Source organism: Artibeus jamaicensis, unplaced genomic scaffold (assembly GCF_021234435.1).
Source record: "Artibeus jamaicensis isolate MK-2021 breed Jamaican fruit bat unplaced genomic scaffold, CSHL_Jam_final contig_465, whole genome shotgun sequence".
NCBI classification, from domain to species: domain Eukaryota; kingdom Metazoa; phylum Chordata; class Mammalia; order Chiroptera; family Phyllostomidae; genus Artibeus; species Artibeus jamaicensis.
The window spans coordinates 17,206,805-17,234,559 of NW_026521843.1; the positions used below are offsets into that span (position 1 = coordinate 17,206,805).

Here is a 27,755-nt window from a genome sequence, read left to right on the forward strand (position 1 = left end):
ATAGGTAGGTGTTCATTTTATATTTGTATGGTAGACTCAGTGTTGTCTTTTTGTTTAAATTACCCTTTAAGAACTTGAACTTAGCTTGATGGGCTTGAATCCCAGTGCAGCACTTGATTTGGAGCAGGGAATCTTTTTTTTTAACCGGAGTCTGGCTGCCCGCGGTGGGAAGGGGTCGCAGTGCTGCGCCTCCGCTGCGGTTGTGGTGGGGGCCAGAAAGGACATCGCACACAGCGCGCTCCTCACTGTACCGCATACTTGGTAAGAACTCTGTCTGTTGTAGTTGTTGTTGTGAGCAACTCATTTTATCTTTCTGAGACTTAATATCTTAATCTGTGAGAGAAAAAAAAGAAACTTTTTACTTGGTTGATAGGATGCAAAGTTTCCCTGGCAATAACCAGAAAGAAGCGATGGAGGTAACTGGATAGTTGCCTTTGGAGGGGAGAACATTTTTAACCTGCAAGTGACCTTGCCGTTCTGAGAAAGGGAAATGCAGTTAGATCTGCCGAGCGGTTAGTGAGAACAGCAGCCTGCCCGTTCAGCTCCACGCATGGTGATCGATGGAGAAGACCCTGCCCTGCCTGCCTTTGTATGAGGAAGAAGCATCAGGGCTGGACGTGCGACTCCACAGGGTAACAGAATTGTCTTTTTGCCTTAAACATTTTGGAGAGTGGGTCCTGTTAGATGCAAGGCTTCAGAGCTGAGCACCTTGGTAGTTGTGGGCATGCTCACCAGGGAGTATGACCTGGAAAGGGCTGGTTTTTGCTTAACCTAGGGGTAAGCAGTGGGAGTTTCCAGGACAATTTTTAGGTGAGTAGGGATGTGGGGTGATTGAAGAAGGGAGAAGGGCAGGAAAAATGGCTCAAGGATCTTATTTAAATTGATTGTTCTCTCTCACCCCAAGTATTTACAAATGTCTTTACTTAAGGGTGTTTTGGGGGGGCTTGAGGTTGAGAGTGGACATGTTACAGAACCTCACCAGTGCTGTTCTGGAACAGCTGTGGGGTTCTATCGCCTGTCACCAAGAAGCGTGACCTCTAATGCAAGAGTTTGGTGAAAAACAAAAGGGATCATTTATTTAAAGGTTATACAGGTTTGGAATAATGGCAGATTTCTGTCATCAAGCCCCACTCCCTTTAAAACACCCCAAAGCACATAATCCTGCCTCTCTTTGCAAAACCAGGCCAGGTCTAGAATGTATGTCAGAGGTACGTCTTTCAGGAAAGCAGAAGTCTGCAGCTCAGCATTCCCGGTCCCAGTTCAGCGTCCGACATCCCTCACCGATCCCTGCTTGGCTTGGCGGGTCGCCATGCAGCTCTGCCAGCTCTGCCCCTGGCTTCTCCAGGCAGGCTTCCCCGAGGGCCTCCTCTTCCTCACTCCAGACCTCCTGGCAGACCCCCTTCTCTTTCAGTCTGTCCTCCTTTAAAAGCTTGGCTGGGAACTTCCTATGTGACCCCATCCTCTCGAATGGTGTGTTAGTGTCTGCCATTTTTGCCAGTTCACTTGTATCTTTTGCTTTCTTTTGGCTGCCATTTTTAATTGGGGCAGAAGTTCCCAGTGACTCTCGGACATTCAGGGTGGGCATCTGCTTCCCCGTCTAGGCCACCAGTCAGTGTACTCTCTTCAAGTCACGTACACCTTTAGCCCTGGGTGGCAGTCCTCTTCCTTCAGGAAAGGCATGGCTATTAACTTGCCATTGTTATGCAAAGTATCTTAATTGCTTTGTCATCCACTTCCCCCAGTCACGGGTTCTGGGGTCTGATAGTTTCAGACCCCCCACTGTGGGGACCCCCCCACTGTGCACCCCATTACAGACAGAGAGCATGGTAGAATTGGTGAATTGGTTGAGTTAGAAGAGGGAATCCTCAGAGGCTGAGAGAATTTAAGTTTCTGGGGAATTAGCAGTGATCTGGGCAGACCCTGGCCTTCTGAGGGGTGTGTATTAATTGGAGCAAGTTGGGGGATAGTCCAATCCGGGGTGCCCTCAGCTGCTATCAGTATAGGATAACGAAAATAAGCCCCAGTGGAAAATGTCTACTTTGTAAACACAAGGGGTTTATACATAGGTAGATAATCTATGGTTATAACTGATAAAACAAAAGTAAGTACTACTATAAACAAAAGCAGCAGTTTGCCGAATACAGACATACTTTAAAGTCTTAGGGAAAATAAGATGGTTCTTGTAATTTGGCTTTAGAATCCGAGTAAATTAGAATCATGCCTGCTTTCTTCAGGGAAAGCCTTTGAGCTCCTGTAAGCCATTTTTGGAACTTGAATGCTCCAGGTGTTGTGGAGTGTGGGAGGGGTCCCGCCCCTTACTCTCTTTCTTCTGGAGAGTGGCCTGTGGGCTCAGGTTTTGCCTTCACTGTCCTGTTCTGGCTAGGGGTATTGCGGGGGGGGGGGGGGGGGCAGAGCTGCTGCTCCAGGGACCTGGCTCCTGCTCCCCCTGGAGCGATGGGGAAGGGGAGGGAGACAGGAATGGGGAGGCTGATGGATGGATGGCATACATAGGGCTCTCACTGCACTCTTCCGGCCTTCGGGTCCCAAGCATTTGACCCTTAGCATCCTCCTGGCTTCCTGAGTGAATAAGCCTGTTAATTAATCCCGACAGTACTTGAATGTCTCAGTCAGTTCCGTGGGTCCGTTACAGCCTTTTACACTGTGAACCATCTGACCAGCCCAGTATGCTGTCCCCCATACTCTGCTTTCCCTTTCTTCTCCCATTTGTCACCTTCACTGGCTAAAAGAAGAGTTGGGACTGGCTTTCTGGGAATCTAGCAACAAAAGGATGAGACGATGTGTGCCTTGAGGGGAAAACCAAATTGTGATGCTTCTGAACCATGGACAATTAACAAGGCAGTTTCTAGTTATTGAATATACTTCCTGAAAGCTTTGAGTAAGTCCTTGTGATGGTTTCTATGCCTCAGGTGTTTATCCTGTTTCATAAACTGAGCAGGAAGCTTCCGTGAATTGATCATACACAGTTCTGTTTATGTTGTTGTGTTGTTAAAATGTTCTATGGTTGTTTCATAAACTTGTCTTTGAAAAATAAACAAGTTAAAGAGATATTACAGAGATGCATTGTAAGTTTCCTATTGATAAAGAAAATGATACGTTTCTGTCAAAGAACAAAATCTGGCATTTCTGTTTGGCATTTGGTCATGTGATTCTTTTTGAACATTGACGTTAAAAATAAGGTTTAGTTTAGATTCCCAAATATTAAAGGGAATGTGTTCTAGAGTTCAGCTCTTACATTTGATGCTGTATACAGTACCTTGTTCTTACTTAACTATGTGACACCGTTAGCTTGTACCCTTTGAGCAGTGAGGGCTTTCATGGGGGCCTCGGGTGTCTTAACTGTGTGGGTAACCCTGACACCTGATTCTGGCCATGACCTCTCCCACCTCTAGATTTATGTTCTGTCCAGTGTCTCTTCACAATCCCCGGTCTTTGCCTCTTGTCTAGCTGGGCTCGCACCAAGTTCATCCTCAGTCCCATTTTTTTTTTCTGCTTGGATGTGTCTGTTTCCACCTATTTAATTATTTGGACTTGAACCTTCATACTCAATATGACCACTCTTCCTTCTTTTTCCACTGCTTCTTCTTTTGTGATGCTTTTGATGATTTTCTCTCCTCGTCTTTATGCTTGCGTTACTTTAATAGCTCACTCCTCGTTTTCTAAAATGACAGCTTTCATTTATTGTGTATGTGATATAATAAAAATTGTATCTGGTCATTGACCCTGTCTCCAGATACACAGCTTCAAAAACCCTTGGACTTTCCTGGGTGGGAGGAGTGTCCTTTGTTATTCAGAGCGAGCCCTTTTAAACCATACCTGAGTTTACACTACTAGAGTGACTCAGGGTGGGCTCCACGGGAGTTCCAGGCTGGGGGCTAGGCACACCAGAAAGAGAGGGTCGGAATTTGACTGCCCCCTTATCTCTGGGCAGGGAGAAGGACTGGAGACTGAGTTCGCTCACGTGATTTAATTAATCGCGCCTCTGTAATAAAAGCCCTATGTAAGCTCTAGGACAGCGGAGTTTCAGGTTGGTCAACTTACGGGTCTGCTGGGAGGGTGACACCTGAATTTCTTGGAGAGGGCATGGAAGCTCAGAGTCCCCTCGTCTTCTCCTCCTAGACCTGGCTCCACACACCTTCCACTTGGCTGTTCTTGAGTTGTGTCCTTCGTAATAAAACTATCATTGATGTATAGCATGTTCAGTGAGTCATGTGAGTCATTCTAGCACATTATCATACTTGAAGGAGGGTTGCTGGAATGCTGAATTTGTAGCTAAGTTGGGTAGAAATTCTGATAGCTTGTGGAGGTCTGAAGCAAGGGCAGACTTGTTTGGTACATTGTGCTTTAATTTGTGAGATCTGATGCTAATGCACGTAGTGACTGTCAGAACTGAATTGTAGGACACCCAGTTGGTGTCAGAGAATTGGTGTCAGAATGCACTATGCTTACCCTTTGTCAGGAATTGAGGTTTTCTTTAATGTAGTACTCAGCACAGCTAGATAGGTAGGTTCTATTTTTATCATCCTTGTTATAAGATAAAGAAAATGAAGCTTTTTAGAAGACAGATAACTTACTCAGTCACAGAGCTAGAAGGGTTGGAGAACCCAGTGCTTCCTGACTTTAAAGCCCTTACTTAGCCCCGTGTGCTGAGCCCACTGCCTTCCTGCCGCACGTTCCCCCACCTCCCACTAGCAGCTGGGGCCCAAGGACTGCATTTTCTGAAACACTTTGTTTTTCCTCGCATCATTTTTGAACTCAAGGACTCTCAGTTCTCCATCCCTGCAGGATAACACCCATACTTCTTAGGCAGCCATTCAAGGCTCACCATAGTCCATCAAGTCCAAACCAATAATACTATTCCAGGCTTTTGTATAGAAGAAAAATATCTATTGTGCTTCTTGGATGAACGATTCAATGTGTATCTCCAGTCAGCTGCATTGGAGATGGAAGGTATATCTTCCAGTTCATTGTAAACTGTAATTGGAAAGTCAGAATAGATTAAAAGAACGTCAGCATAAAAATAGCACGTGCTAACCTAGTGAGCTGTACAGAAATCAGAATGTGTCTGAAGTTCAGAAGAAGAACAGCTTCACAGAGCAGGTATATTTTGAGGTAGGTCTTGAGGAAGTGGTAGGGTAGCGATAACTGTCGTGGCTGGGGAGGGGACCGTTCTAGGCAGGGAGCCTGTGAGTACAAAGGAATGGCGGAGATTGTCGGGCCTGCGTTGAAAGGTGGTATTGTGAACAGATCAAGAATTATTTTTTTAATGTGTCACCTGAGCTGACCAAAGGACTTTTCAAACTATAACATTTTTGTTAATTTATGGGAACTAGTCTCAAATTTGAGAACAGCAGAAATGTTCAGATGGTAGTGATTTTTGCATTTAGCGTTTTCGTGGTCAGGAATGGACAGAACGCCTTAATGGAGAAAGGGACGGAGGGAGACGGAGCCTTCAGACTCTGAAGGGTCCCAGTTGATGATTCCGTCTACTTCCAAGGCTTCGCTTTTTACCATTGGCTTGTGGAAAAACAGAGTTAGCTCAGATCGTGCCTTTTAAAGTTTAATAACTTCTCATGTGTTCATTTCTTCCTTGACTTGAAAGAAATGTTTGTAAATATAATTTTCTTTTTCTGAGGCCTGCACAGGAGGAAAGGTAATGGACCAATGGCTGTGCTGCAAGTTGCTCCGGAAAATGAAAGCCTGTTTTCTTCTCTTGTAAAAAACGGAAGTGCTCCTAGAGTCAGAATGCACATTATTCTTGCATTTGGTAAACTGTCTTCATTACTTGTCTTCTTTATAGGTATTATAATGATAGTCAGGTAAGTTTTATGCAAAATATTTTTGATTGGCCAGGTTTTAGAAATATATTTTGCAGCGAGGCAGTCTGCTGTGTTCTTTCATTCTCATTTCCGATATTTTAAGTTTCCCTGAGTATGTTTTGGGGGAAAAACCCAAGAGCCCTATTAGAATAATTTTGCTCTGTAAGCCTTGGCAGCCTTGTCCCCTCTCCTGTCTTACAATGGACTCTTTCATGTCATATTTGGTTAATATGTTAAATGAGACTTTCGTGTCAGAGACGAGGAGAAGAGAGAGGCTCTGGATTGCTGGGTTGCCTAAAACCACTTTTGCATTAAACAAACTAGAATTATGCCTTTCTCAGCATTCTCTCTGGAATTGAAAAAATTGCAAAGCGATTTCTTATCTCTGAATATAACAACGACCAGTTGTCATTTGTGTACCGCACGCCCATGGCCTCACCAGTCAGTGGAGAGCGGGGTTTTCTCTTGGAAAATAGTTTGCCTGGTCTCGCTCTCTATCTAATATGTGTGGGGTGTGTGTGTGTACATATATATTTTAGGATTCTTTTATTTTATTCTACTTAGTGTCTCAGGGATAAACGAGCAGGTGTATGGAGAAGAATCTGGTGGACTTAGAGGCCACCCAGTTGTCCTGAATTTGGGTCACTTGCATCTGGAACATCTTCTTTGACTTTGTTATATATTTCTCATCCCTTTACATACATTTTTTTAAAGTGCCCTCACATTTATTAATGAACCAAACTACTACTGCAGAAAAAAAGTCAGCAGAGAAAAATCATTTTTCCAGTAATTTCCCAACGAAAACGCCAAACTGCCCAGACGGTAGTGATTTTTTCAGTGATTTCCAGAGGCAGGCAGCACGGAGAGAGCATGTCGGCCGGCTCCGATGTGCCCTCCTTCTAGGCCCAGTTTGGTGCTTCTAGTGTCTCCTCTTGGAGTCGTACCTGATTGTATTGCCAGGTTTCACCCGAATCGTTGGGCAGTGGGCTGATTCTGCTTTAATTTCTTGGCCAGGAACCTCATGATCCTGAAGGTCTTGTGAAAAGACATGGCAAAGATGAATCAGCCTCACAGACCACGATGGTGGAGAAGGAGACTTTTACATAAATTATTCCTGGTAACTTATGAAACTAAACAGAGACTTTTGTGTTGACTTCTTCTGAAGTGACGTGAAAATGCCCTACTTTTATGGATGGAGAGGAACGTGGACTTGTTCAGAGTGTTGGCAAACTTCAGAAACTTTCAGCAGATGACCATGCTTCTTCATGTGTCTTCTCACACGAATTCTGCTTTTAAACTGACTGCTGTCCTCAGTTGTTTTAACTCTTTCAAGGGGATGATTAGGTGGATGGTGGAGGTGAACGGCAGCAGGTGTGGTTGCTATTCCTTGGCTTCACCATTATCTGTGGTCTGCATTCAGCTCTGCGGATTCTGAAACCTGATTCCCGTGCTTCATTCAGTGCCCATGACTTCATTCATGCCCTAGAAATTCAGAAGGGATGGGTATTTAAAGAAGCCCGGGGTCTGGTTATTAATTTACATGGAGAGATGGACCTTTCCAGTTCAGTTCATCTTCACAGTTCGTAGTATCTTTTTGTGTTGGTAATCTAAGTACTGAATAATGTCTTATCTAAGTACTGAATAATGTCTTAACAGTGGTAAGAAAGTTGACTAATGTGCCAAGAGATAATATAATGGCGTAAAGATAAACATGCTTTCAGGATTTTTTTAAAGATCTTATTTGTTTATTTTTAGATGGGGAAAAAATGGGAGAAAAAGAGAGAAGTGTGTGGTTGTGTGGTTGCCTCTCATGCCCCTAACTGGGGATCTGGCCCGCAACCCAGGCATGTGCCCTGACCGGGAATCGAACAGGTGACCCTGTGGTTCACAGGCCAGTGCCCAATCCACTGAGTTATACCAGCCAGTGCTGCTTTGAGGATTTTATTTAATTCATAATGAGGGAATTAGACAAATGGTATAACTGGTTCAGAGGAAAAGTTAAAAAAAAATAGCCCACAAATTTATATGAAGTTAAGGAATGTTGAAATAAATTCAGAAATGGTTTGTGGGAGGGGGACCCAGGGAGCAGTCAGAGAAGTCAGTTGAAACCTCTGCCTGACGGCGTAGGGTCCGCACACCTGTTACCTACAACTAGAGAGTTGGGCGGCCTCACGAAGACTCGGAACGGACGCGATGAAAGGGTGCGCAGGGAACAGTGCCTGCTGTTCCGCGGTCTTTCCTGGGCGTGTTGGTGGGAGTGACAAGCAGGAGTTAGAGGACGTCCGAGGACAGTTCTTCTGGACCCTCCTGAAGCCTGATGAACCTTTACAGTTGTGCCATGACTTTGTTTTGAAAGTGATGGCACATTTTAAGATAATTTGGTTTTAAGTGGGTAATTTAAATAGCTGGTTATACAGAGATCCAGGTTTGGCTTTTCTTACAGAAGTTGGAAATTTTCTTTTTGCCACTGGGTCTTTTTATGATAAGCTGGTGTTGACTTGCAGTATACCACAAGGAGCAACAATAAATGTAATCTGGTTTTGTATGCTTTGCTTGAATAAGTATATGATGATTAATTTGCTTAAAATTGGGAGGCGTTATTGTGGGCTTGGAAAAAGCTTTATAAGGATCTGAATCATCATATATATAAGGACATGTAAGTGTTTATGATTTTATAACCTAATCTACTTTTAATTCTTTTTGAACATCTTAATGTATATTTAAACAGAATAATTTTTAAATCAACATGCATGCTTTATACAACTGGATGCGGTATTTCTCTACTAGACAGAATAAATGTTAAATGATTCTTTCCTTTTCGTGATTCAGTCTAATAGATAATTTTTCCTAATATTGTGATGCCCTCTAGTGAATTCAGCCTTCATATAAGTTTATGAGAGGCAGTAATCAGTACAATGAAATCTTCAAAAAGAACATTCCAGTAATTAGAACTGTTCCTGTGTGTGTTGTTGAGGTGGCGAGTCTCTGCCCCTGGAAGTAATCTCTCGGGAGTCTCATTGTTGAATAAAGTGTAATTGTTCCAGAGGACGTCTACAGTTTTCTTCAGCTTCGAGGTTCTAGATTCATAAGAGCCATTAGCCATCAGTCTGAGGGTGTGAAAGTTTCCAAGGTAGTGTTAAGTCATGGATGCGACTTCAAGTAACATGTGTTCATCAGTTTGGAGAAACCATCAGTGGGTAACCTTTATTGAACATTTATTTTGTTCTTCTGCTGCTCAAAACAGTGTGCCTTTGTTATTTAATCTTCACAAAATCATGAAGTAGCTACTGTCTTTAGTTCTGTTTTACTGCTCCAGCAGTTGAGATCCAGAGAGGTTAAATAATTTGCCCCAAGTCCTACAGTAAGGGGTAGGACCAGGACCAGCTTGTATCAGATAGTAGTGGAGAGGTTAAGGTCATTGTTAGTTGTTGGCAGCTCTCTGATAGGACACTTAGTTGTCTGTATCAAGCTATAATAATTACTTTTGGATATATTATCTTTACATTGCAGCACTAAGTATGTGGTTTCTTGTGACCTTCGATCACAGATGTGGTTGTTTAATAATTTGTACCTAATTTTTTTAGTCTGCGTAAGATTTTTGGCCCATATGGTACTTATTATTTTAAGACTTATTTGATGGAATGATACAGTCTTACCTTCCTAGTTTACTTTCTGGAAAACATCCATTTTTTAAAGGTTAGAGAGTCTACTGCTCATTTCTGTGTTAGAGACTTCTTTTGAGGGCATTAATGACTTAGGTTTCTTTTGGCTTTCAGAGTCTTTTACTGTCTTCATTGGATTTTAAGGCCAGTGTAGCGCTTTTCCTTTTGGTTTTCATCACGAAGACTAGGTAGATGTTGATTTCTCCATTTGTTGGTGCGTTAAGCTCATCAGATCAGGAGCTGGGTTTTGATAACCCCAGGTTCTCCTCATCTGTACTCGGGTCAGTGACAGTGGTACAGAGACAATGAAGGATACGTCTGCGGTCGGTTTATTGGAAAGATAGGGTAAGCTAGAAACACAAAGGGATTTTATAAGGTATGATATAAGGTAGTTATTTTTTTTTAATTTCTGGAAACTTGTCTGGTCTTAGTTTATGAACCTATTTCTTTGTTCCAGAGCATTTTTATGTGGTCCCCAACTTGCATATAGTAAGTTACAGATGTAATCGGCAACCCTAGTGGCCTGACCACTCCTTAGGCCCCATCTCCCCCGTATTTGGGTTCAGTGTGCACGCAAAGACTTGGCGTTGTCAGCGTGCCCCTCCATCTCTCCATTTAGGGTCCCCGTGAGAAATGAGAGAGAATGTGGAACAGAATGAAATAGCAGACTTTACTGTTTGAAGGGGAGATACTTAAAGGTGCCTAGTGTAGCATTTTAAAAAGTGTAGAGGGCTATTTCGGTGAAAGTAGGGGCTTAGAAAAATTCCATGTGGCTTCTTGTGCCTTTCAATGAAAACAGAATAACTACTTTTTAGGATTTATTGAGATTGTTGTGATTTTTTTTCCTTCCTATTTGTTTGTTTTTATTTTTCTACCTTTTTCCTCCCAAAGGTTTTCTAGTAGTGAAAATCTCAAAGGATTATTTAAGGGATGGGAATTATGGGATAAATTATGGTCTGAATCCTGTGGCCCAGAATCTGGGGGCATAGAGTGAAGAGTATTGGTGAGGGATGGAAATAGAGGCATAAGCTGGTCACAGGGTATATGGAAAAAAGCCAGGGAGATTGGAGTGGGTCTCCCACAGTTTATGAGAGTTCATACAAGAGATTGGGATATTAAGATACAGTTTATAAATCATTACTCCAAACTAGGTTTTTACTCACAGTGGTTAAAGGCTGTATTATTAGTAGTGCTATTTTCAGATACGTTTGAGTGAAGTTGACTTTTGTAGGCTTATCTGAAACCCTTATCACTATGTAGCATATAATTTAAGAAAATGCCTCTGAGTTCCCAACAGCTGATTTAAATGCAAAGCTTTGGAATTCTACCTGCTCACAATCTGGGACCATTGCCTCTGTTCATATTTTGATAGAATTCCCAGTGTGGGACATGTCTAATCTGGGAAGCAAATTTTTATTTGACTGTAAGTTAGATAAAACCTTTGTGGAATAATGATATGTATGAAAATCAGCAACCTCTACCCCAAATATGATATTCTCGCCGACCGACAGAAGTTAGGGAAGATTCCATTTATTTTTAAAGTTTGCAGAGACGTAACTGGGCATCAGAAAGTACAGTGACATACGGCACAGTGTTTGTGCCTAAAGACGTGCTGTTGCACAGTGTGAGTGTTAAACAGAAGTCTTCAAGGGCTAGACAGACTTCTGACGGCCATCTCATGTAGAGAAGCGAAAATGAGGCCTTCTGGGGTCTGGCCGGGTTGTCCAGTTGCCGTGTTTCTTTGACTAAGTCATTTCTCCTTTCTGGGCCTTAGCTGCTTCATCTACAAAGGAAGAATGTTCATAACAGCATTATTCATAACAGCTAAAGCCTGGAATACTCAAATGTCTAGCAGTAGAATAAGTAAATTTTGGTACATTTATATAAGGAAGTACTCTGCAGCAATGAAAAAGAATGGGCCATTGCCATACTTTATAATATAGATGAATCTCACAAACACAATTTTGAATTAAAGAAACCAGATGCAGTAGCGTAAATACTTATTGATTCCATTCAAATAAAGTTAAAAACCAGGTAAGACTAACTGTGGTCTTGGGAGTCAGATTAGTGGTCACCTTCCAGGTCGTTAATGACTGGGAGGCGGCAGGAGAGAGGGGGGCCTCTGGGTCGCAAGCGATGTTCTGTGTTGATGTGGGTATACTGTGTAAAATTCGTCAAGCTACACACTTTGGATTTGTACACTTTATTCTTTTTTTTAGTTTTAAAAAGCCTGAAAATTTTTATGCACCTAAAGAAAACACAAAATAGAAAAAGTAAAAGAAACAAGGACTGACTGGACTGGGAACCAGGAGAACTGCATTCAAGCCTCATCTGTTTGACTGAAAAACCATTTTAGGCAATTCATTGACCTCGGTGAATCTTAATGATTGTATCTGTAAAATCACAATAATGCCTGCCTTTGGTATTTCAGTTGAGGTAAGCATTTGAAACACACTGGAGACTAGAAAATGCTCTCTGAAGCATTATTTTTATTATACTCCTTTTATGTGTGTTGTGCTGTTACTCTCACATAGAATGGACCCCATATCAACTTAAAAGTAGTAAAAGGATTAGTAATTGAAAGACATTTTCATAAACTGAAACATTTTTGTTTATAACTGCTTTCGAATTCCTGAAAAAATATACAATGGTCTGGCAGTTTATTTGCCTTTTCTCCTTTTTAATACTAAGCCATTCAACAAGCAGTAATCACGTTCTTGCCAAATGTGCTGGGTCTAACGTTGAGGCTGTGGCAGTGAACGATATCAGCATGGTCTGCACAACTGTAGAGCTATAGAACTAAACTTCCAGGGGGACGGACAGGCCAAAGAGGAGAGAACAGACAAGCCAATAAAATAATTGCAAGTTGTAATGAGAGCCAGATGGAAACAATCACTTGATGTGTATGAGGAGTCAGTCTTAGAAGCCCTTTCAGCAAGCTTGGGGGTTTTGCATTGTCCATAAATGGCAGCGGGGAGTTAGCATGGGCCTCTGCTTCCAAATGTGTTTTCTTTAGTTAACATTCGATTGTGCATTTAAAATGGTTCTGGATTTCATAGCTGACCTCTATTTTAGAGTAGAATCGAAGGTGCAGTCTGTGTTAACCTCTAGAGTTAGTGTTATATTAAGTTGGAACTTGGAGTGTTTACCTTTTCAGGAAAGTAATTATAAGCCTTGAAAATCATGCAAGGACTGTTTCATTTTGAAACACTTAAAAATTCATTTTGGTTTTTTGTAATTACAGTGTTTCAGCAAGAGAGACATCTAAACAGGGATTACATTTGGCAGTTATGTGCATGTTCTTGTTCTAAACTGAGCACTGGTTCTGTGGTTTTGGATTTTTCCTTTATAAATAGAATTTTAATCAGTGTAGGCTAATCTTTTTTCCCAGGCATGTTATAATTAGCACTGGCTACAACTTAATCCTAAAATGTGTATAATAAATTTAATTTTTTGTAAGCACTCCTGTTGTTAAATGAAAGCAAATAGGAATTACTTGGATATTTTAAAAATTCTCTAGTTTGTTTTTCCATAATAGTGTGGAAAGCAGGGCTGCTTAGAGAGAAGTTAATGCAGTGCCTGTCTGGTCCTGTCACTGGGGATGCTGTTACTTACATTTTAGAATCATGTGGTAATGTACCATAATGTACCATGACAGCACATTCATATATTCTTTGGAGTACACCATGTATTAATGTCGCTACTGGGGTATTACTGAAGGGTCTGCTTTCCAAATGTGATTAATTTGCCAATTCAGGAGACCTGACTTTTAGTCCTTAGCTTGGCTCTAAATAAAATACTTAGGTAATTTGGGACAATTTCCTTTACCTTAGAAACTTAGCTTTTTCATTGGTGAAATGAGAGTTGGATTGAGTGATAATTTGTGGTGAAGCTGATTTACATTGACGTCCAGCTGTGAAGTGTGCGTGTGCGGAGAGCAGTCTCTTTGGGAAGTGTCACCTTCCAGGGTTGCCTCATAAGAAAACTGTCATCGCATACGTTTACCTCTCGTTTTGACCAAGTTCATTACTCTGCTTGATGATCCATCATATTCTCACAGAGCAGTGCCTGTGTGACTGGTAATTGCTTCAAAAATCGAAGTTCGCTTTCCAAGTTTGAAGCTGTGTTACCATTCATTGAGGGTAATTAATGGAGTGTGCTCGTGGAAGGTTCTGTAGGGACTTTTCCAGAAAGGACTTTTGACACTATATTAAGCATTAACAGCCCGGTCGGAGCGAGTATCGGAGCCTCCCAAGTCAGGTGTTCTGACGCCTACAGGCCTCATTTGGAAATGATGACTTCTGTTTTATTTGTCTCTTTTTCTTTTTCAAGTTGATTTACTTTATGGGACTTCCGATTGTACTCTGTGACCCTAGATTTGAGACTCTTATTTTAAGATTTAGTATTTTCTCAGTATCATATAACTCATAGCTTTGCCATTAGCCAGTGTTATTTTACTGTAATTTTAAGATAATGGCACTAGGACAGCAGATCTCAATTCTCTGTCCAGAACTTAGGGGAAAGCTAAAGCTTGTCCATACATTTAGTAAATCTTAGTCACCCATTTTAATATGATTCCCACTGGTAGGATAAGGGTGTTTAATATGTGCATGTTTGCCTAAGGCTGTAACATTTAGTAACATTTGCCAGACATTTTAAAAGAAGTGGCTCATTTTAAAATAATTAAATTGAATTATTCATCAAATACTATTTCATTTTTCAGATGTGTGGCAAATTGGATTTCCGTGAACTGAAATTCTTTCTTTTTGTAGAAATAACTTCACAGATCTTTTACTATGGTAATAGCATGTTGTGTGTTAAAATTTAAAAAAAAACCAGTAACTCAGTTAAGTGGAAAGTTCTTTAGAGGCCGACTAATTATGTTATCTAAACATTATCAGACTGCTCTGTGGTAGAAGTGGTTTTTGATAATAATTCTGCTTAACTTAGGCTGATCTTTCACCAGGAATACTTGACTATTTTCCATGGGAAGCATTATTGTGAGAGATACATGCTACTATCGGAAACTGTTAACTTTCAAACTTCTCAGCAGACGTTTTCCTTGCCTGGTTGCTCTCCCTTGGTTTAGTCGTCCCTTAGCTGCATAAGTCAGTCTGAGCTCCCGGGGAAGATGCGTGGCTGACCTTCATGAGAACTTGGTAAGCCGGCTTCCGCTAAACGGAATATGCACCCTTTAAATGCTTCTGACAGCTGTTTTTCTCTCTCTCTCCATTTTTAAGGAGGCATGCTGTGATCTGTCGTCTTTTTCAACTCTTGCCATTAAGAAATATATAGGGGCCAAGGTAGAAAAAGTGATTTTTATAAAGCTTTGGTTTTGGTAGAGACTGGGAATTAGTTTTCTGTCTTTAATAAGCACATATTTCCATTGGTCATGGTAGTTTCTGACTGTGCACTTCTTTAGTGTCTAAATTTAACACTTCTTTATTCCAAATAAAATTTTTATTGCTATTTCAGAGTTAAATGATGACATTTGAATTTTTCTAGTAAAAACAGCATTTGCTTTATTGCTATTTTCAATGATAATTCACAGTCCCTCAATTTATATTAAATAAATTAGAATAAAAGATTATACCATTTTTAGGTTAAAAGTACTTAACTCAAAAAAGAACATTTGGGGTTAATGCAGTAGCAGATTGTTTGCTATTTTTTAAAAATTCCTCTTTTGAGTTTAACACTTCTAATGAATGTTATATATTTTATCTAAAAGTTAGTACTTGGGTACCAAAGAGTCCGCTGGGTTTTTTTCAGTCTTTGGAGCATGTATTTTGGGCATAGTTTACATATGTTAAACTTTCTGCCCACTTTCATGTAGCTCCTGTTTTTTATATTTTAAGCCTTATTTGTTTAGACATAACCCTTATGTGTTTAGGACAAGAAGTCCGTTCTAGTTTCCAAAGCAATACACGTTTGTTAGAAAATATTAAAGCATTAAAAATATACAAAAACACTGGAAAAGTGAAAGTAAATCTCCACTGCTTACAGGACAAAGGCTGAATCTGTTATATCAAGGAAAGAGCATTATCTTAGAACTGTAGATAGCCTTAACCGCCATGTCTAAAAACATTTTTATTGTAGAAATTAAATTATGAAATTGTAACTTTATGGTATCACACTGTATGTAAGTTGCAGAAAATTGAATTGTAATACAGTGAATTTAGCCTTCTTAACAAGTCATCAACTTGCAGTTATTTTTCTCACTTCCTTATGGAAACTGACATGTATTGGGATTGGTCTTCCGTGTACACCCGGGAACCGTCGACCCAGCCAGCTTCGTCTTCTCTCACCGCTCTTCGGAATGTAGCCAGTAGACTTCTGCTTGGTTTTGACTTGCTTGTTTTCATTCATGTGGTTCCCTCACTCCCGGTTCCATTCTGCCCGTCCTTCCTGCTTCATTTCAGATCCCCCTGGGGCAGAGACTACCAGCTGTCCACCAAAATTTGTCCTCCTCTTCCTGAACCTGGAGGTAGCTCTTGTGTCCCATGTGGCTGAGTTCTAGCCAGTGGAACGTGAGTGGAAATGGCAGGTGGTGGTTGTCTGTGTTTTCTCTTCTGTTGCTGGATGGGCACCACAGTGTGGAGGATGGGGGATGCGGGGCCACAGTGAGGCGACCTGGATTCCTGAAGAACTGTGTGGGAGAGAGTGCCCACCAGCCTGAGTCTTCCTCCCTCCCCTCTGCTGTTACACGTGCAGGAAATAAACTATTGTGTTAAGTTGGGTTCTGAAATTTGTTACCTCAGTTTTACCTGCTTTAATAATACTGTTCAGTGCTTACTTCTGGGAGGAGGTTTCTAACTATTCCATTTCACTTCGATTATTTTTTTTCTCAAAATTGTATGGTACTTATTAGGTATTTGCTATTCACATAAAAAAGGCAACATGCATTTAATCTGTGCGTGTCTGGAGTGGCTGTGTCTGGTGTTTCTTTTGTGTTCTCTTTGGTGCACAGGTTAGGCACTCAGCAAAGACCACAGGAGTAAAACGCTGGCAACAGATCTTTAAAATAAGGCAGAGATACTGGTGTCTGCACTGGTGTTGAATTTGGTTAAATTCATTCATTTTTGTTGTCTCTGGTTAGGTTTTCATTCTAAAGGAGAAACATGTTATAGAAAACCCATGATTTAATATATGAGAACAAAGATCTTACAAACTAGTGAAATTCGAAGTAGTGAGGCCACTTCCTTTTCTCACCTCCCTCTCCCTTTTTCCCCTTTTACAAACATTAGACTTTTATAACCTGTCACGTTCTAGGCCCTGGGGGTACAGCAGTAAATAAAACAGACAAAATTGCCTTCTTGTAATGTACAGACAGTAAACAGGTCAAACATCTGGAATGCCGAGTGTGATCTACATCTGGAAAAAACAAAGTGGGGGTTGAGGGTGGGGGGGTGGCAGGTGGGAGTTTGATGCTTGGTGCGTGTGCTGTCCTGGGTTGGTGTCCCCGTTCTCAGCTGGGCGGGCAGGGGAGGTCTCTCCATGAAAGTGACTTTGGGCTAGGACCTGAGTCAGGTGAACAGGAATGTGTGACTTACCGCAAAAAGAGCTGTTAAATGGAAGACACCACAAGTGCCCTCCAGCCAGAGGAGAGAGCAGTGAAAACGCACTGACACTGGTTGCGGTGATTGTCACACTATTCTGTGAGTTACTAAAACTGCTGAAATGCAGGCTTCAAGTGCATGAAGTTTATGGTGTGTGGATTATACCTCAATGAAACCACCGCAAACGAAACCGCCAAAGCTTTTAAAGGTCTTCAGCATCAGCCCCGGAAAATCCCTTTTATTCCTAATGCTCTCTCCTTAGAAGGGTTCGGTTATGTGGGCGCAGTTATTACAGCAAATCAAATCCATCTTGTCCGGGTAGACTTGGATACGGCGAAGCACAACGGTCATTAAGAATATGAGCAAACTCGTATCTGATTACTTTGGCTGTAAGTAAAAATTCCAACACTAAAATCTGCTCGTGTATATGCAGTTTTCATTGTTTGCTGCTAAAGCAATAATATTATCCACTTGGGGAGAAAGGTAAGGTTTGCTTCACACTCATAAATGCACAGTCTCGGGGGCCGAGCCTGTGCCGACTCTGCCACCGCCTGGCCCGCCAACATGGCAGGTGCCTGAGAGCGTTGCCGTAGCGTCACACTTGCTTTCTGTTTCCTTTTCATAGTTTATATTCAAAATAGAGCGGCCGTCTTAGGCTGCCTCCCTGGCTCCTGACTTTTCGGATTCTGGCTCTTAGATATCATCTTCCATTTTTCCCCTCTGGAATCAATCTTTAGCTCTCAGTGAGTGTGTCTTTTGTGCCCCAAGTCTAACTGGATCCCACCCACCTAGGCCGCATGGACTTAAGTTCTAAGTATCTAGGAAGAGATCTCTTAGAGCTAGAAAGGGTCTTAGAGTTCAGCATTATATAACTAGTCGCTGCACAGTTGTGTTAGCTTCCGAATGGAATTATATACCTAGTCACTGCATTGCTAGTATTACATTCTCAACATCCTGAATTGTGTCCTCAGTGTCTTTTTCTAATGCCATTACTGTATTTCCATAAGGGACTAAATAATGCTCATCAAAGGCAGCATCCCATTGACCCTAAGGAGATTCTTTAGATTCTATTGCAGTGTTTAAAATCATTGATTCTAAATATGTATTTCATGTAATAAACCATCAAAATCACTTTGTCTCAATCTGTACTTACTCTTTGCCACACAAGCAGTCTTCCCTTGCATTGATAAGTCATGAAGTGGCCCACTGTAGTTTGGAGTTGGGAACACTTGACTTTGTGGTACTAGGTCCAGCTCTGCCACTAAGTCATTATGTGACCTTGGCAAGTATCTTAGCCTGAGCAAAAATGAATTTTGTATTTCAGAAGTACATCTGATAAAGCTATATTTTTTCTCCTTCTAAGTGAATGGATTGTAATCAGAGAATGTAATTCACAGGAGTGAGTAAAATAAAAGCAAATGTAGTGTTTCTTCTTTGCCTCCCTAAGACCCACGAGGGAGGAAAAGAATGGGTTTCTGCTCCATGGAGGAAGCAGCCTCACAGCTTCCTACCACGCAGGCAGGGTGCCTCGGGGAAGGAGGAAGGGGTCCTTCCGCCTGCAGGTCTTCCCACGGCAGGGCTTGGCGAGTGCCCTGTGGCCTCTTCCTGCCCTGAAGAGAGCCACCTGCTTGTGCACAAGAAACCAGCCATTACTCTTAAAATGTTGCAGGGAGCTGGTCACATTGTTATCTTTCAGATGAAGCATTTGCATCTAATTTATGTGATGGATCTTAATCTAGCTGTATCAGTTTACTTTTAGTAGTGATAATAATAACCAGGATTTACTGTGTGCTGTGTGCCCACCAACTGCTGCTTCAAGCATATTACATGAATTAACCCACCTGATTTTCACAAGTCTTGGCCGGTATTGCTGTTGCCCCTATCTTTACAATTGAAGCGGTAGCCCGTTGGAAATTTCACAGTTATTAACTGGCACATCTGGCATTCAAACCCAGATAATCAGGGTTTGGCTAAATTGTGGGTAAGCCTGATGTTTCATGTTAGGTGGCCTGGGAGCCATGAAGGAGATTTTCCTGGGAGGTCCTATACAGATATACCAAGTTACTTTACTTTTCTGGGTTTCTTCATCTGTAACAAAGAGTTTGAAGAAACTGGGACCTTGAAGTGCTTCCTGTTGAACAAGACTGAGGTTTTGAACTCACAAATGTATCCTAAATTATTCTTTTTACTTTTCAACAGATTTATTTTAATGCAGCATGAAATTTTTTTTATAGATCCAATCTCCCCTCGTAGTCGTCAGTATGCACGACACACTCCTGAGTGTAGAAGCGGGTTAAGCTGCACAGCCCAAGATGGTGTCCACTGAGCCCTTGTCACGTGTCTGGTGCAGATGGAGAAGCACGGTGGATTTCACAGATGTAGTGTGAAAGAAACGAATGTAAAGTGGCTTAGTAATAGTGTGCTTTAAGTCGGTTATATGTGGAAATGGTATTTTAGATATTTGGTTAATCTGTTAAAATTAATTTTATCAGTTTTCCTATACAAATTACATCATGGCTCACATTCTGTTTTTTTGGGTAGTGTTGTCGTGGAGAGTCATACGTGAGAGAGAAGGGTGTGGCCCCAGTGGGCAGGAATGTCTGCGGCCAGTGTATATGGCCAAAGGACAACCAGTGAAGTTTTTACAATTTAAATGAGTGGTGTCAAAAGGAAATATGGAATTGGATGTTGGATTTTCTTTGCTGAGAGGCTGTCATTTAGGTGTCAGCTGTCAGAACAATAACCTGTTCTGTAAGTTTTCTTTCTGAAAGGGAAACTATGATGCTTTGTCTAGGCCTAATAAGCATTAGTTAGATATATACATATCACATATATGATATATATACACTTAGGTACCATCCTTAATTAGTTTGTAACCTTAAGTTAAGAAATGTGTGTATTTTCTGGCTACCAGTAGGTATGAGATGCTGTAAATAAATAATACAAGAATAGATCTCACAGGTCTCTGTCCTGTAGAAATAATACAGACATGAAAAAAATGAAATAAGTATTAGTTTGATTCAATAACTGTGTCTACCATGGACGGACAAATAAGCCTTGTGGGAGTCCTGCGGGAAGGAGGAAATTGTTTTAAACTAATCTTTGGGAAGGGTGACTGGAGGGAGAGAGAACTAAGCTGGTCTTGTAAGCTGGAGTGAATTCCCTTAAGTGCAGTGAAGAGGGCATCTGAGTAGACACTTAGACGCGAAGACGGACACGTTGAGTTTAGTGAGCAGGAGGAGTCCGGCCATGGCTATAGTGGGGCATTAGGAAGCTGGGTAGCTGGGGAAATTTGGGCAGACTGTGGAAGACCCTGTGTTCTAGGAATTTGGAGTCTTTGAGTTGAAAGACTCAAAGTTTTCAAGTTGAAGGGAGAAGAAAAGGCTTGGGGTTTATGACACTTTACCCTTGAGTCACTGCTGTTGTGGTGGGTATCACTAATAACTTATGTTCTTGACTTAAAATGCTAGATATTTTTAGTTGTTGGTAACAAGAAACACTGGAGAGCTTGTTTTGTTTTGTTTTTTTCAGTCAAATCCAGTACATGAAATTGGCTTGTTAGCATCATCTCAGACTTCCTGGTTGGGAGAATTTTATGTAACATAGCAAATACTTGACAGCTGTCTATTTTAGAGATGAGAAATCAGTATTTTGCACAGGTTATTAATGCCATTTATAAATTTCCACATACTGTGACTCTGTCCCCTCACAGGGCACACTGCAGTTTGCTCTTGTTTTGAAGCTCGGGTTTGTCTCGGCTCCACTGTCTCACCGGCCCCGGAGCCATGGGCTGCGTAATTTAACCTGGTGAGTGCCGTATTCTCCCTTCACAAAAGTGGGAAAATCTCTCCCTCCCAGGGATCAAGAGAGTATCCAGTGAGATAAGACAGTTTCAAAAGTACGCAGTTGTACTTGGCACATTGTAGAGGAAGATACTCAGTATTTTTTTCTTACTCCTTCCTGACTTTGAAATGGTCGTCAGTAGAAACTTATTACTTAGTTTAAATACCAAGTTCCATGAAGTGAAACTCATAAAGAAATTTGGAAGGCATTTACTTTCATAAAGTCTTTATTTGTTATAACAACTTGATTTTTTAAAAATGTTAAGAGACATTTCACATCAAGAGAAACTTATGATTTAAAGAAGATAAGTTTGTAGTTGTTTCATTAGCATCTCCATAAAAAGTGAACTAAGGACTGAAGTGTTTCCACAAAGTTACTTTATCTTGTGAAGTAGGAGCATCCTCCGTGGCGTTGAAAGGAAGTGAAGTCTGGGAGACGTGTTCTGTACCTACCATTTTCCGTGTCACGCTGTTAAGGAAATGCAGTGGAAGTTTTTTTTAACTGCCTTTTTTTCTGTTGGTGTGCATCTGCGAGTGTTAAAATGCGTACAGTTGTGTAGCGCCCACCACAGTGGGGTATCGGAGCGTTTCCTCACCCAGACTCCCTTGGGCCCATAACTCTTCACGTCACATTCTTTCCCTGACCCGTAGCGACCACTGGGCTGTTTTTCTTTCCATCCTTATGTTTGGATTAGTGGAGGCCATCAAAAGATAAATATCTTATCAAGTATATCAACAGAGATAAAATACAAGAAATATCAAGTAAGATAATGTATGTGAAAGGACTTAGCATATAGAGGCATGAAGTATTTAATACAGAATAGTTACATAAATAAAATGAAGTCGTGGATGAAGCTTAACTGATTCTTTTATGGGGTCAGCTTTGTGTAATCTTTGATAACTTTTTTGTCCTGACTTAGAGCTTTAGGCTTATTTTCAAAAGGCCTTTGTTGCACAAGGCCCTGATTGCTGGAAGTCTCTGTGTTAGTTAATGTCTTTTAACCTCCTGTTCTTCATGAGAAAAAGTGGACAACAAAATCTACCTCGATGAGTTGTTATGGCAACCAAATGGGATCATATATAAAAATATAAATACACCTGCACATGTGTGTGTCTCTGCACATGTGTGCGTGGCGTGGCCCATAGTAGATATTCTATCGATTCTTAAAGAATATATACTTTATAAAAATTATGGTTTCTAGTAAGTTTCACAGAGGCGTGGTAAATGGATACCATGTCCTCTTGCTGTCTGGGTCTCTTCCCTTCCTCCCACGCCCAGGCTTCTGGTGGCGGGAGGGTTGGTCCATAAAGCATCACTTTTCTGTTTTAATAATTTTTGATAAATGTCATTTGAAATATATCACAATTTCTCTGTTTTGGGGAGGAGGAGAATAAACCAAATCTATGCAACTTTATCTTGATATTTCAGGATTCATTTCACATTATGTCCATTTCATAAAACACTTTTTTTTAATAAATACTTTTTAAATTGATAATTGGACATATGGGCTGAATTTTTATCAAACTTGGGGCCTTTTAAAAAAATTTATCCTCACCTGAGGACATGTTTATTGATTGTGGAGAGAGGAAGGGAGAAAGAGAAACACTGATGTTAGCGAGGAACACTGCTGGGTTGCCTTCCCTATGAGCCCTGACCGGGGATTGAACCCACAACCTTTTGGTGTGCGGGATGACACTCCAGCCAACTGGACCACCCGGCCAAGGCAGGGGTTCCTTTTGAACTTGTATCGCTAACCTGATTTTTTTTTACCATTTTCTCTTTTTCTTAAAAATAAAGTAATAGTGATTTTTTAACCTTGTTTTTTCTTTTTCTTTTTCTTAATAGTAAAGTACACAGTATTGCAATAAATAACATCCTAGATAATGTCATAGAATTGCTATTCTACAAATTTAATTATTTAATCAAGTGCAGAGACAGACTTAGTATTTTTTGTTCTTGCCCACAAATCATAATGTACACTGACTTTATCATTCATTATTAGTGTTCAGAGTATTAATAGAATCAGTAAATTATAGGACTGGAAAGAACCTTTGAGATTTTCTAGTCAATTAATTCTTAATTCTATCTAACCCAAAGTCCCCTCTTCATAATAAATATTTTGTGATTTTTTTTTTTAGTGTCCTGGAATGAAATTCACAGTTAATGAAATTTTTTTTAAGATATTTATTTATTTATTTATTTTTAGAGAAAGAGGAAGGGAGAGAAAGAGGGAGACATCAATGTGTGGTTGCCTCTTGTGCTCCCTCTACTGGCGACCTGGCCTGCAACCCAGGCATGTGCCCCGACTATGAATGGAACCGATGACCCTTTGGTTCGCAGGCCAACACTCAATCCACTGGGCCACACCAGCCAGGGCAGTTACTGATTTTTTTACCCACATAATTAAATAAGTCAATATAATACCCAAACTGTAATATAAAGGACAATAAAATGCAGTATGAGGTATGAGTATGCTAGAAGACAGAAAACAAAGAACAACACATTTCTAACATGCTTGTTGGGCAAGCGCTGTTCCGTGGACAACCACAAGCGAGACCCAGTTTTCCCATTTCGTGAGTAAAGAAGGAAGGGGTGGGGGAAGAGCAGAGGAGAGGTGTTGGACGACCGGACTTGGGATTAATACCTTCTCAGAATTACACAAGTGTGGTTAGTAGTAGAGTTTGAACAGGGAACCCAGGTTCTGCGAGCTGCTCTGCTGCTCTGGCTGGTGTTTCTGAAGCCCCTCTTTGTCAGAGGGGATGAACCCTGGGCGCGGTGAATCCAGGGGCGGTATATGAGCCGTCAGTAGGCAGGAAACTTAACTTGTTTCACGGTTTTTCTGATGAACTATGTGACAGCGTTTCTTGTTTTTAAGTGAGGTAATATTCTTGACTTGCCGCTTGCTGCAGAGATACATATCAGGTATCAGGGCTGCTCTTACTGAATTAATTAGTTGGCTGAGGGAAGTGCCGTGTGTGATGCAGTGACAGCACCACTGTGTCTTTAACCTTTGGCACCCACAGGCCTCCCAGGAAGTGAGCAGGGTTACTTGGGGTCTTTTTGCTGGCTAGTGTGTAGGCAGTAGATGAGCGGACCCGTATAACAACTCTGGAGGACATCCTACAGGTTCATAGCCACCTCCAGAGCTCTGGTGTGCTGGCTTTATTGACCTGGGGCTTAAACTCATTGCTTCCTCTGTAAAATTCCTGCCTTTTCTTTCTCACGGGCTGCCACAGTGTCAGACGCAGGAATGCAAAGGAAAGCGGTATATCGTGCTGTGTGATCCCCAAATTCAACGGGCCTGTGTTCGCTGAAAGCCTGGCATTCTCCCTCCCCAAGGTCATAAAGAGAAGATGGTCCTATTTTAATACTCTGCAGTTTGTATATGATTGTTATTACTAATTTATGAATTTTAAATTTATTTTTCAATTATAAGTGATATTTCAGGTGTACAACATAGTGATTAGACATTTAGGTAACTTACGAAGTGATTACCCTGATGAACCTCCTACCGATCTGACATCATAGTTATATTATATACCCAGGTATGTTATTATAATGAAAACTCTAATGAGAATCTTACTTCATTTGCTGAACCCGGAAAACACCTTCCTGCCTTGGAGACATGGGTGGCACACGTACTGTCCTTTCCCCAGCACCTGCCTCCACTCACTCCATTCCCCAGGTAAACGCACAACCAAAGAGCCAAAACCAATACAAAAGTTTTCTATTTTAGCCTCACTACTTTACTTAGTCATGGAGGACTTGTCTGGCCTTTTAGAAGAGCACAACATGTAATATAATAATATAATGTACAATATAATGCAGTATAATATTATACAATAAAATACAAAATAGAAATTTTTATAATATAATATGTTATACAATACAATAAACAGCATTTATTATATTCTCTCATAGCCTTTATTATAACCGTTTACACATCTGAGTACTTGATTCCCCTGCGGACTATAGGTGCCGTGAGAATTTTATAATCTACCACGTGGGCTTGTGTTGAAGGTAAAAATATTATTTTCAGTATACATGGAAACGGACTCGGGGAGAAGCGCTGGGTTCATCCTGCCGTCCCAGAGGTGCTTGGAGTGGATGGGGCACAGTCCCACGTGCTCCAGCACCGGTTCCAGTTTCTCTCTGCACGCACCACTGAGTTCCTGGGAGGAGCATTGTCCCCTCTGACTTCTGGAATGTTGCTTTTGAAGTTTATCAGTTAGGTGGAATGAATTCTCTAGGGACTTAACTTTGATGCTTTTGATGTAGCACATATACACTGAATTCTTTTTTCATCAACATTCCAGGTAATCAAGGTCAGTGATGTTTTAGAGAAAAACTGAAATTTTGTTTATTTAAATGGTAGACATTGCACTATGAACTAATACTTTTGTGGTGTTCTGTTAAACATCTGAAAGACATTTTTTGGTAATTTTTTTTTAAAGAAGAGTATAATTTACTTTTTTGTGGCAGCCTTCTGACTTTGTAGTTTTTTTCTTTTTGGACTTCATGCTTTTGCTTAAATGCAACAGTTCCTTATTAATTTTCTCAGTATGGTTCATGAAGCTTTCTTTACATTCAGCAGCTATGCCTCGTTAATTGAAACCTGGCTTTGTTTTGTGGGTCTTAAGGTTATTTCATTTCTTTTTTTTCTTAATGTGTTGGCAACCACATTCTTTATAACCCCAGTTCAGTGCTGCTAACTTAGGGTGCTTGTGTGAACAGGCACTTCCCACTCTGGTACTGTTTGGGTGTTTTCCTCTGCCTGGCTCATGGATTCTCACTTTCTCTTTTAGTTTGTTGTCTGTGCTATCCAAACATAATGCATTTTATTGGAAAGAGTACAAGCTTTGGAGTGAAAAGGATGCAGGTTTGAATCTTAGCTTTGCCACAACCTTGCCAGTTTTATAGCCTGGGCATGTTTGAATGTTTCTGAGCTCACTTTATTCAGCTGTAGAATGGGTGTACTTTTACCTACTTCCAGAGTTGTGAGGTTAGGAATATTTTATATAAAGCACTTTATATAGTGTTTCTCTCTCTCCCATGTGTATTAGCAGTCTCTGAAAAAGAGAAGCAGAATGGACTAAACTGAGAGCAAGAAGTCCTGGCCTGTGCTAAGGCCCCTTTTATCTCAGAAATTATGTGAGTTTGTGATTAACTTCATGTGAAAATCATCTGAAGAGCCAACAAACTCCCAGGCAGTCTACGCACCGGGTTCTCTTCGCAGTAAGGAAAGGTGAACCTAGACCTCCACTGCATCGTCTGGGACATAAAGGGCTTGCCTGGGCCACTGGTTCCAAATGCTGTTCTTTAGTGTCCCTGAGGGAGGAGAGGTCCAGGTCAGGGTGAGAGGTCAGGTTTGGGGGTGGAGGACAGCTGAGAACGGAGCTGCTCTGCTCTTGTTTTATATATGAGACTTCTGGTAAAAAAATTTTTTTGGGGGGGCTGCATGATTTGATTACTATAAATGTACAGTAAAAACAAATGGGGACTAGCCAGTCGGAATCCATCAAACGATGGCCTGTGTGGACAGCACAGGGCAGCCTCCATCCTGTCCCTCAGAGTCCAGGCACCTGTGTCTCGGTGAGGCTTTAGAGTGAAGGATTTGAATATCAGGAAACTTTGCAAGCCAGTGGAATTAAGTTATCTCAAAAACCCCTTCAACCGACTTCCCATTACAGATGACTTTATAGGCAGTGTGATATTAAAATCAGGTTTTAGAGATAGGCAGTGAGATATTAAAATCAGGTTTTAGAGATTACAAATCTATGCATTTATGCATAGATTTATGCATTATACTGTAATTTATGCATTATACTGTTCTGAAAAAACTATCTCTTTTGTTCATCTAATAGACTAATTACATTTATAAGTTCTATAGAAAGTTTTAAGAAATCAGTATTATTATCAGTTGCTGTTCTTAAGTCTTCATGAACTTCTGTTATCAAATGAAATATTTTTATTGGCATTCATATTTCTCCATCTGTGTTTTTATTTATTGATGGTGAGAACATGCTACCTGAAACCCTTTAGAACACATGGGGAGAGTACTAGAGTCCTCCTTCACCTGTTATTTATTTTAACTTTTACAAGTTTAGGGAAGAAAAAGGTCACAGAAGCAATATTTTAATAGCAGAGTAGATATTCCAGATAATAATTGTGTTATTATTTGTACAGAATATATTTTTACACGTGAACCAAAACCCAGTGATTGTTTTTCAGAATAAGTCAGAAAAAAACTTTTATATTTTGTAGCCTTCACCCAGAATTCCATGCTGTAGAATACCAGTAGTATTAATGGATTCAATATGAAACAGTTTGAATAAAAATTATTTAATTCATATTATGAAATACTAAAAAATAAATACATCTCAAACATTTTTAAGACAAAGCCTAGTTCAAACAAATACAAATAAAGTAATACTATAATCTATAATACTTCTACCTTTGCTTACAATAATTTGTAGGTTTTTTCACTTCCCAGCTTAAAAGTTTTTTTCAAGAATAGTGACTGTATATGATTTATCCTTGCTTCTGTCTCATTGCCCAGATATTTCATTAATGTATTTCATAAATGAAAATTACACAAAATAATTTCTTGAGAATGAAGGGCATTTCCAGACTTCCTTCACAACAGAAGACCGTTTTAGGCTACGAATAGTTATTTCTCTAAAGCAGTAGTGTCTTAACTTTCTTCGAGTTACAAATGCCTCTGATAAAAGTTGGTAGCTCTCTCTGCAGAAAAATACACATATATATATGCATATAAATTATATATTTTTATATATATGTAGCATACAATTTTAGTGGATTTATTAACCCACTAAATACATTCCATGAATCATCTG

The 27,755-nt window shown here is 40.6% G+C and overlaps 1 protein-coding gene across 4 annotated transcripts in view; it reads left to right on the forward strand.

Moving 5' to 3' along the window:
- The window catches only part of LCLAT1 (lysocardiolipin acyltransferase 1), a 156,422-nt gene that overhangs the window by 16,390 nt on the left and 112,277 nt on the right, over positions 1-27,755 (forward strand). The window contains exon 2 of one of the 4 annotated variants that reach the window (XM_037146602.2): positions 20,768-20,862. The exons of 1 other annotated variant lie outside the window; for it this stretch is intronic. Coding sequence is in view for 1 of the 3 variants with exons in the window: in XM_053667194.1 (XP_053523169.1) it covers positions 592-632 (41 nt within the window). In the remaining 2 variants the exon portion in view is untranslated. Of the gene's footprint in view, positions 1-383; positions 633-20,767; positions 20,863-24,560; positions 24,584-27,755 lie in introns of those variants that run through there. 2 more of the 4 variants (XM_053667194.1, XM_053667196.1) reach the window with 2 other exon arrangements.